At 37.2% G+C, this 11,160-nt stretch overlaps 1 protein-coding gene across 1 annotated transcript in view; it reads right to left on the bottom strand.

Annotated features, from left to right (window-relative positions):
• Positions 1–1,303: 1,303 nt before the first annotated feature.
• map9 (microtubule-associated protein 9) overlaps positions 1,304–11,160 on the bottom strand; it is a 65,371-nt gene continuing 55,514 nt past the window's right edge. The window contains exons 13-14 of the mRNA XM_051928162.1: positions 9,211–9,346; positions 1,304–1,815 (exon numbers count right to left, since the gene is read on the bottom strand). Coding sequence (XP_051784122.1) covers positions 1,699–1,815; positions 9,211–9,346 — 253 coding nt within the window. The 3' untranslated portion in view covers positions 1,304–1,698. The remainder of the gene's footprint in view (positions 1,816–9,210; positions 9,347–11,160) is intronic.

The following is an 11,160-nucleotide window of genomic DNA, read 5'->3' as shown; positions in this document are numbered from 1 at the left end:
ATGATATTTTATAATTTTCATTATTGTATAATGCAATTTAAAAATCTACGCTTCATGGAGTTTCAAAAATGAAACTGGGCAGATGTAACGGGAGGACAAAAAACACCACAAAAACATGCAATAATCCAAGGCAGCGTTCTGAATGCTGATGAAATTTTGCATGTGTATTACAGCTAACCCAACTTACCAGTTTATGGAGTTTCAGAAGTGTCATTATGAATAGAAGCTCAATAGAGGGAAACAACACAAAAATCAGCAGTTTACATGCCATATCAATGATTCAATTACTTGATTTTTTTACCTTCACCCATTATAAAAATAACATGCAATGCCAGGTACTCTGTCTAGTATTATTATAAAACAACATTCTGAAATCTACTTAATCCAATTCAGAGTCGCAGTGGACAACAATTCCATAGCAACAGGAACAACACAGGAACCACCCTGAACGAACGCCAGTCCATCACAGGCCTCAAACACGCACACACACAAACCCATATGTGGCCAATGTAGACTCACCAAATGTGCACATTGTTGAGATGTGGGAAGAAAACAGGAAAAAAAAAGCCCATGCTGGCAACCATGAGGTGTGGGCATTGCATCCGCGAAGTGGCAGCACCAATCACCACACCAATGAGTGGTCCTGAATTCTTATTTTGAACTATTTTATGTTTTCCTTACAGTTTAATATGGGAAATCTTGCATGGTCTGTTTTGCTTGCCTTATGTCTTCATAAACTGTTATTAATGGAACTGCAGTTACATAAGTAGCACAGTTCCATACCTGAAAGCTAAAGTTTTCAGTTTTTTTTTTTTTTTATAATTATTTTTGCATTGTTCTCTTCACTGAAAACAGACTCTGAGCACTGTAACAAGGTTATATGTATAATACAATTTAAAAACTTTATAAATTACATTGCACACACACAAAATGCAAATTAATTGAAATGCATAGCAGAACAAAGAAATTTCAATGAGATTTCCATCAAAGGATCTTAACAATACATGTTAATTAATATTATCATTGAAATACGGATCAGATACATTTCTGGTTTCTGATTTTTGATTTTGAATTCTAACCTTCTAACACTGTTTTATTTCCAGAACAGAAAGAAGAATGCAATCTAATAAAGCCATCAATTCTTCCATCCATTTATGTGACCTGCATAATTCAGCAAACTCACACACAAACAGAACAGCCGTGGTGCTGAAACCCACAATCCCAGCACTGATTGCTGCACCAACCTGCTCTCAAATATGTAATAATAAAACACGGAGATAAATGAAGAAAAAAAAAATTCCAGTTCAGTAAAAAGTGTGCTTTATTCCTGTGCTGTAGAAATTAGGGAAATATTAAAATAATTCCTGCAATTATCAATTATTAATAAAACTCCTAATTTTAAAATTCTGATCTATTTATGGACTCTGCGTAGAAAATATATTTAATATTAACTCTGCATGAAATATCTGATCAAAAAATATCACACATTTCACATTAGATTAAACATGCAAAGTCCTCATCACAGTTACCATTTTTAAAATCTGCCCAAAAAAAGGGAACACATTTTAATAAATATAAGTGATTAAATCATGAGTGCTGTCAGATAAAAATAAATTAATATAAAAATATAAAATCTTTCATATTTAGCTAAATTCATGCAGAATAAAAATACCCAGTCCTATTAGTGCATACAGTACATTATTTCCCAAATGGTACAGTTTTACTAGGAGGGCACCAGGGAGGAGGAGGCTCATCCAAGATTTCTCTAAATTTCTTCTGTTTCTGCTGTTTTCGCTCTTGTGTTTCTTTCTTAACCTGAAACAAATAAAATATTGATTATGTTTCAATTGCATATTGGTCACTGTACAAATACTGTCAATTTAAACCAAAGAGTGCCTCACTGTGTTGTGGCCTGCATGAGTTTCACATGTTCTCTCTGTGTATTTACAGCTTGATTGGTAAGAGGGAGTGTCGTGGAGTTTATTAATTTAAACAGGTGTCTTCAATTCTTTTATTATAATATCCCAGCAAGAGCAAATCATTGAAGAGGATAAAGTTAGCTACTTATTTGCAGTTCCTTTGGAAGGGTAGCCTGGCTCTTCCAAACATCTTAAGGTTTTTATTAAAAATACAACACAGTGTAATAAGCTCATATTTATCATTGCGTGTACAAATTACAATGAAACTCTTTTCACTATGCCGCCTCTTGGCGGGATTCTCACTGTATAGGCTATGTTAATAACAACACAGAATGAAATGGGCGAAAAGTCACTGCTGTTTCAGAAAAAATAATAATATAATATAAAAGTACATCAGTCTGTTAGTACAAGAACGTGACCACTGAAACAGAATTTCAGAAGAAACAGAAGTTATAACTCCACTCATGATGGTATACTGCAAGTATCTGAGAGAATAGGAAATGTACTCTTACCTCAAAAAATAATAATAATTTCTAATTTCCTTTTGTTATTGCAAGGATGCCTCATAAATGCAATGCAAACATTCAAAAGGCATGTTTTCTTAAATTGAAAACTTTGCTACTTCAAAGTGAAAGTTAGACATATTTGGTAAGTGTTAAGGCTTTTTTATTTAGCTATGGACCAGTGTCCCCATTAGTCCTATTGTAAGCTGCAAGAATAAACAAGAGATTTTTAAAATTTAGACAAACACTTCACTTTAGAACCAAGTTTTATCTGGCAAATTAAACTATACCATAATAGTGAAGAAAGAAATAACGTTGACTTGAAAAACAAACTTATCCTTTAAGAGGCATTTAACAGACAGCGTACACATGAGTGAAGCTTAAGAACATTCCAGAAATTAACAAAATTCTACAAAATGACAATCAATATATACAGTAGGATATGTGAAATATCAGAAAAAACAAATGCCAATATCATGCACTGACATGTTGCTCTGAAGTGCACATTGGCCGTTTTGATTCTCAGAAGTTAGCTTTATTTTATTTGAAACTTTTAAAATGAAAATATTCCTCAGTTTTTAAAGGTAGTATACCAATAAGAAGCCACATGTGTATATATTTTATATATAACTCAATTTTTCATTTAATTTCTCAAGGTTAAAAAAATACTGTTAAATAAAAATGCCACCCTTACCCTTATCACCTCACCCCACCTGCCAGCTCTGCTGCTAAAATAGCCTTTGGGTTACTGTGACCCTGAACTGGATTAATCAAGTTTGAGATTATTGTGTTTCTTCATTGTCTTCAAGGCAGAAAACACAGGAGTTCCAAATATCCAAATATGTGACACTAGCATTGATATCTTAGTGTAGTCTAATAAAAGATACGAGTGAAGTGACAGAAAGTATAATTATGGGTATTGAAATTGAGGCCCAGAAATAAAATATGAATTAGTACTTGGTACTCTTAAGAAGTGGGATAGTCAGAGAGATGCAAAAAGTACACAAGAGTACAAGGAGATAAGGTGCAAGGTGAAGAGAGAGGTGACGAATGCTAAAGAAAAGGCGCATGATGAGTTGTATGAGAGGTTGGACACTAAGGAGGGAGAAAAGGACCTGTACTGATTGGCTAGACAGAGGGACCGAGCTGGGAAAGGTGTGCAGCAGGTTAGGGTGATAAAGGATAAAGATGGAAACGTACTCACAAGCGAGGAAAGTGTGTTGAGCAGATGGAAAGAGTACTTTGAGAGGCTGATGAATGAAGAGAACGAGAGAGAGAAGAGGTTGGATGATGTGGAGATAGTGAATCAGGAAGTGCAACGGATTACCAAGAAGGAAGTAAGGACAGCTATGAAGAGGATGAAAAATGGAAAGGCCGTTGGTTCAGATGACATACCTATGGAAGCATGGAGGTTTATAGGAGAGATGGCAGCGGAGTTTTTAACCAGATTGTTTAATGCAATCTTGGAAAGTGAGAGGATGCCTGAGGAGTGGAGAAGAAGTGTACTGGTGCCGATATTTAAAAATAAGAGGGATGTGCAGGACTGTAGTAACTACAGGGGGATAAAATTGATGAGCCACAGCATGAAGTTATGGGAAAGAGTAGTGGAAGCTAAGTTAAGAAGTGAGGTGATGATTAGTGAGCAGCAGGATGGTTTCAAGCCAAGAAAGAGCACCACAGATGCAATGTTTGCTCTGAGGATATTGATGGAGAAGTTTAGAGAAGCCCAGAAGGAGTTGCATTGCGTCTTTGTGGACCTGGAGAAAGCATATGACAGGGTGCCTCGAGAGGAGTTGTGGTATTGTAGGAGGAAGTCAAGAGTGGCAGAGAAGTACACAAGAGTTGTACAGGATATGTACGAGGGAAGTGTGACAGTGGTGAGGTTTGCAGTAGGAGTGACAGATGCATTCAAGTTGGAGGTGGGATTACATCAGGGATCAGCTCTGAGCCCTTTCTTATTTACAATGGTGATGGACAGGTTGACAGATGAGATTAGACAGGAGTCCCCATGGACTGTGATGTTTGCTGATGACATTGTGATCTGTAGCGATAGTAGGGAGCAGGTTGAGGAGACTCTGGAGAGGTGGAGATATTCTCTAGAGAGGAGAGGAATGAAGGTCAGTAGGAACAAGACAGAATACATGTGTGTAAATGAGAGGGAGGTCAGTGGAATGGTGAGAATGCAGGGAGTAGAGTTGGCGAAAGTGGATAAGTTTAAATACTTGGGATCAACAGTACAGAGTAATAGGGATTGTGGAAGAGAGGTGAAAAAGAGAGTGCAGGCAGGGTGGAATGGGCAGAGAAGAGTGTCAGGAGTAATTTGTGACAGATGGGTATCAGTAAGAGTGAAAGGGAAGGTCTACAGGACAGTAGTGAGACCAGCTATGTTACATGGGTTAGAGACGGTGGCACTGACCAGAAAGCAGGAGACAGAGCTGGAGGTAGCAGAGTTAAAGATGCTACGATTTGCACTGGGTGTGACAAGGATGGATAGGATTAGAAATGAGTACACTAGAGGGTCATCTCAAATTGGACGGTTGGGGGACAAAGTCAGAGAGGCGAGATTGCGTTGGTTTGGACATGTGCAGAGGAGAGATGCTGGGTATATTGGGAGAAGGATGCTAAGGATAGAGCTGCCAGGGAAGAGGAAAAGAGGAAGAACTAAGAGAAGGTTTATGGATGTGGTGAGAGAGGACATGCAGGTGATGGATGTAACAGAGCAAGATGCAGAGGACAGAAAGATATGGAAGAAGATGATCTGCTGTGGCAACCCCTAACAGGAGCAACAGAAAGAAGAAGACTGTTATGTTGTGCTTGATTTATGAGGCTATTCTCCATAGAAAGATATTCCTGGATGCTAAATTTATATGTATAAAGCGGAGTTGTTATATCCACATACATGAATCCTCTCAGTTATACAGCATACCTGCTATTTTACGCTGACATCAGTTTTTTGTTACGATGTCTTTCTGTATGACAGAACAAGTTTCATTCAGTCTTCCAGTTTTCTTCTAATGCTGAGTTAGAGTGTTCTTTTCTAGCTGCTCTCATTACTCATATTGCAAGCATTTTATTTGTCAAGACAGCTTTTGTTCGTTTCAAGCTGATGACCAAATTGTGAGTGTCTGCACCTTCAGACAGAGAATCCATATTCAGTCTGCTCTTCATGTTTAATGCATTTTCATTTCAATTACTGAATATGAGATAACGACTTCCCAGATTTCTAACTTTTTAAAAGGTGTTAGTATAGTATTATACAAATTACATTACTTGTACCATCTTCTAGACAAGCTAAGCGTAATATCTGCGTGTCTGTTTAAATAACAACTGGCAGGACAAAGCTAATTTAACCACAAAGAAGCAATCATGATAGCCAATGTGCAAAAGAGGGAACATAAGGGAAGAAGAAGATCCTCATCTCTAGATATATTATTGTGGTTTTAGGATGGGCCATAACAGATTAATTTTAATTGTCTAGCCTGATTGTTCATTTTTATATACAAGCTGTTATAAGCCCGTGCTGTAAAAAGCCAGAGCTCCTAGAAACTATTGAAATCGTCAGGAAAAAAAATTGAAATGCAGAGTTGGTGTTTTCATTTTGCGGACGTGCTCGCTCCCCTTGTCTATCAGCTGCTAAGTGAGTTTCTCTCTCGTTTGTCTTTCCTTGGCGACGGAGTCATTTTCTTTCAGCTTCATGCTGTAGCCTTGTGCTTCTTTCTTCTTCCGACTCGTTAACTTGGGCTCACCTTGCCGGCTCTTTGAGCTTCATGCTGCAGCCTTGCACTTCCGGGCTGGACAGATAGACGCACACCCTTCCATGCGTAGATGTTTATATATAAGATTCTACCTACCCATTTTTAACACACTTGTCAAGTTTATAGTCACTGGGAGCAAAATGTCTACATCTGCAGCAGTAAGCATCATCTATTTAAGCCTCCCCAGTCCATCACAGGACACACTCACTCATAGTGGACCGAAAAAAGAACAGACTGCATCACCCTGAAAACCGGCCTCAGCATGTCGCTGCTGACAAGCCCTCGCGGACTGTGAGCAGGAGCAAAAAAATAGAAAGATGTATCGTTTGAGCAGATTTTTTGTCAGAGCTAAGAATAATGGCCAGCTTCTGTTATTTTTCTAGTTAATGCCTTTTTTTGTGTGTACTGTACCTGTAGTGTGTGAAGGAATGTTTATTTGTTTCTCTAACACCTCACAAGCCATGTTTTTTAACATCTGCCTCTAGACGACACATCAATAAATGTCAAAAAGGCAGACTCTCTCACGCAACCTTTGCGCCTTATTAACTTAGTCACTTGGGACCTAGAAGCAAAGCAGGTTAATTTTACAGGGATAGACAGGGTTGTGTGACTCGTAGAAGATGTAATGATTTAAGAGAGGTGTTTTTTTTTCCAGTTTCATTTGACCTTTGAGAGATGAATAATGTGTACTGATCTTGAACATGAAAATGGCATTCTTTGGTGCAAATACTAATACTGTTACTGAACTAAGATAAAAGAATGACCTGTTTCTGGCATTTACGGCTTATTGTGTATATTCTATTTCAAAACCCAAACAAAACACTTTTGATATCATAGATGATGATTGATTACAATAAATGTTATTACAGTGGTACCTCTGGTCAGGACCATAATCCATAATTCATTCCAAAACTCTGGACGCGATCCGAATGTAATTTCACCATAAGATTGTATGTAAATACGATTAATCCGTTCCAGACCGTATGAACTGTATGTAGATATATATATATATATATATATATATATATATATATATATATATATATATATATATATATGTATATGGTTGAAATAGTTTACTGTCAAATAAATGCAAAGAGTACACGACACGTGTTTCGCCCTCATTCTGGGCTCATCAGGTGTACACACTCCACTGCACTCCCTCTCGGGAATCGAACCTCGGACGTCAGCGCCAGAGGCGATGCCCCTAACGTTGCGCCACGGCGTGTGGTTCGTTTATTTGACAGCATGTAGATCGGGGTAATTACATTCACGGCATTCGAAGTCTGTGTCACAATCTGATAGTGTGGGTGTATATATATATATATATATATATATATATATATATATATATATATATATATATATATATATATATATATATATATATATATATATTTAAAGATTTTTAAGCACAAAAATAGTTAATTATACCATAGAATGCACAGTGTAATAGTAATATATATGTAAAAACACTGAATAACACTGAGAAATCTAACATTGCAAGAATTTGTGCTAGACCAAGTTTGTACAAGACTCTTACGAACTGCTTGCTGTTTTAAGCACAGGGGAAAAAAATTAAAGTTTGAAAAATCCTTAATTTATACAAAAACTAACCCCTAAAACAACCAAGAAAACTAATCTTGCATGAGTCGAGTTCTAGAGTGAAGAAAGTGAGGAGGTTACAGTTTTGAAGGAGAGTTCGGCTCCGCGACGGAGGGACGTTCTCCTTCAGATGTTTTCTCTCTTGTGATTTCTTCTATTTCAGGGGTTTTTAGTCATTTAGCTGGTGGTCCAGACTTCACGAAATAGCGGTCTAATATGACTTGCCTTTTCCTGTGCATTAAAACTTTTCGGAAATGCAAGACAACATGGTTGTTCATCATGTTTATCACTCTGTTTGAGACCGCTTTGTCAGGTTGGTTCTTCTCAAAAAAATCCTGCCATTCGTTCCATTTTTCCATGATGGCTTTTATTGTATCACTTCTTATGCTGCTCCTGCTGGAGTTCAGCAAGTTCCTCTGTTGTCAGCTCATCCTTATGATCCAGGACCGCGGAGAATGGGAAATCATTGGGGTGTACGAACCAGAAGGGAAACTGGCTGCAAGTGTTTTTGTTCGCCACCAGAGCCTGTGGTCGTGAACAGATGTGAAATTCTGGCAGACTTTTTGATCGTAACCCGATTTGTACGTGTTCGGAAATGTTCATGACCAGAGATTTTACTGTATTGTGCAAAACCTTAATCAATTTACTGAACCCACTTTATCGAATTTTAAGGCCATTGGAAGTCAAAACCTATCTAGCAGCATCGAGATATAAAGGCAGAGGCGAAAACTGGATGGGGATACAGTCCGTCACGGTACATTATTGTTTAATTACAAAATAGAGCTTCTTAGATCCTTCAGAATTATAGTACTGAATGTAAAGAGTCAAGACCCAACTAGATTTGATTTAAAAATACAGTCGAAGGTCTGAAACTTGAAAGAACACTTGAGAAGGACCAGAGAGTTGTAGTGGATTTGACACCATCTATATCAAGACAGTGTACTGAAGCAAAAAAAGAAGGTGAATAGGATGTTAGGTTATAAATATCACAATTTGTAGAATACAAGTCTATAAATTGTTTAATACACTGGTGAGGCCTCATCTGGAGTACTGTATGCAGTTTTGGTCTCCACATTAGAAATTAGACATAGCAGTGCTAGAGGAAGCACAATGAAGGGAGAGGCTGGGGCGACTTAGGACTGACAACTACAACCTATGAGGACAGAATGGAGATAAAACCTGAAAGTTTAAGAAGAGACTTCAATGACATTTTTAAAATTATGGAAGGAAAAAAAGAAAACAAATACATTTGGATATTTGCATGTCAGTTTACAGAATTTACTAGTTTTGTTTTTCTTCAGAAAGACAATAAATGTGCATGCTTAAAAAACAAAACAGGAAATTTAACTGAATGTAAAAATAATATAATCTAAAAGTGAAGTTTCACTGGAAAGCATTATTTTTTAAAGGCACAAAAAATATACTTGCCAGCCACTGATCATACATGTCCAAAGCCTGTTTTTCCTTCATTTCCTTTTCATATTTAACTGTGTCTCTCATTGTCTTTTGTAGTTGACGCTCTGCTTTGATCTTATCCTGAAGCATTGTTTCCTTACTCTTATTCCTAAATGGGGGAAAAAAAACCTCATATAAAGCTGAACGTTACTGAAAAAGCATGGTGAAAAAAACGGGAGTTACTAGCTATATACAGTAAATAAATTCTGAAAAAGTATTATAGTACTATAAATTTACAAATTAATCATTCACTATTGCATTTAACATTTTCAGTTATTTTAACAATGTAGCGAAAAGGATCTCAGTTTGAGAAAATCATGAACAACAACTGATATTTTTTACTTTCAAGATCTGTAAACATAAAACAAATTTCAGACTTTCAAAGAAATTAATAAAACAAAAAGGTATAAATGTGGGTGTATTTAAAATTTTGTCCTAATAATTACCAGTATTACCTTGTTTTGAATTTTTTAAAACTAAAGATCATTTACATTTACATTTACATCATTTAGCAGACGCTCTTATCCAGAGCGACTTACAACAGTGCTTAGTAGTCTGCGACTGTTCTTCAGTCTTTAAGGCTAGGATAGGCTAAGGCTAGGATCATCCATTGCTGCAGCAGTATTTTTCGATTTTTATATTTTTGAGAATATATTCTAAAAATTGTTTTAACATTTACACTGTGGGTTTGGAGGAAGAAGGAGCAGTAGTATATGGAGAAACTTAAAAGGTAGAACTTCTGTGACAGGATGACCATGTGTTAGAGGATAATGGCCTATAATGTAACCTTGTAAAGTCCCAGAAAGACTAGAAATTAAATTAAGGTATGCTTGTAAAGCTGCACCCACACACACACATTTGCCAGGCATGTGCGAGTAGGGGACATCTTTAGGGCTCATGCAAGGTAACCAGTACCCCCTCGAATAGACCTGGGGAGCTAACATCACTTCCTCTCTGGCACATGAAGCACTGTTCTTTCCGGAAAGCACACAAAAAAAACAGCAACAATGAGAAAGAGGCATTCATTCTGGGCCAAGTCTTGATGAGACAATGCAGAAGCATTCTCTAAAGAAATAGGATGACAACAGCCATTACTCTGCACCTTATTGAGGTATTAATTTGTTTATGGCGTTTTTGTTTTTATTTCCATTATTAAACAGGGTCTGTCAGGCTTGCACTCCAAACCTTTGTGCCACCATTATTTCTATAATATATACAACACAGGTACAACGGCATGGTGAACTAGATATTTTAGGGTGGTAATGAGCTAACCCAAGTAAAAAAAAATCTCTTTTTATTATTTATATCAAAGATAGGTCACTTTCTATGGACTAATATATTGTTACAGGTTAATTACAATCACATGCCCTACACTAATAAACGATATGCAGTTAATTTCAGTGTACTTGATAAAGCCGTGCCAGGGATGTGGATCTAAAAAAGAAAGGGAAACCACACTGGAAATATAGCACTGCTTTGACGCTGGATGCCTCCAGTTTGTAAAACCGAGCAGAGAACTTGCATACAACTGGGATTGAGCTGGCGTGAAAATGTGCGTGGCTTTATGTCAAGTTTAGTTTTTACACATTGCGATGTGAGTGTGGAAACGGGAGTATGCAACATTTTTGTGAGTATAAACCGTTTATACATGAGGCCCCTGGCGTTACATTTATAGTCGACAGTGTACAGAGCAAAGAGAAAAGGGGACAGGACTGTTCCTTGTGGTGCTCCAGCATTGCTCACATCCAAAGAGGAGACAGTCTTTGAGCCTCACATACTGCAGTCTGTCAGACAGAGTGTCCATTTCTATTATCTAAAAAAATCATTTAGGCTCATTGACCTGCATATCTCCAAGATCAGCCCTTAAACAGGGATGGCTTGACGATATTGAAGGTAAGAGAGAAATCAAAAAACAACTTTCAC

This window comes from Erpetoichthys calabaricus, chromosome 5, assembly GCF_900747795.2.
Source record: "Erpetoichthys calabaricus chromosome 5, fErpCal1.3, whole genome shotgun sequence".
Classification (NCBI taxonomy): Eukaryota; Metazoa; Chordata; class Cladistia; order Polypteriformes; family Polypteridae; genus Erpetoichthys; species Erpetoichthys calabaricus.
The sequence above is the reverse complement of the archived record's forward strand: the minus strand, read 5'-3'. Positions and strand labels throughout refer to the sequence as shown.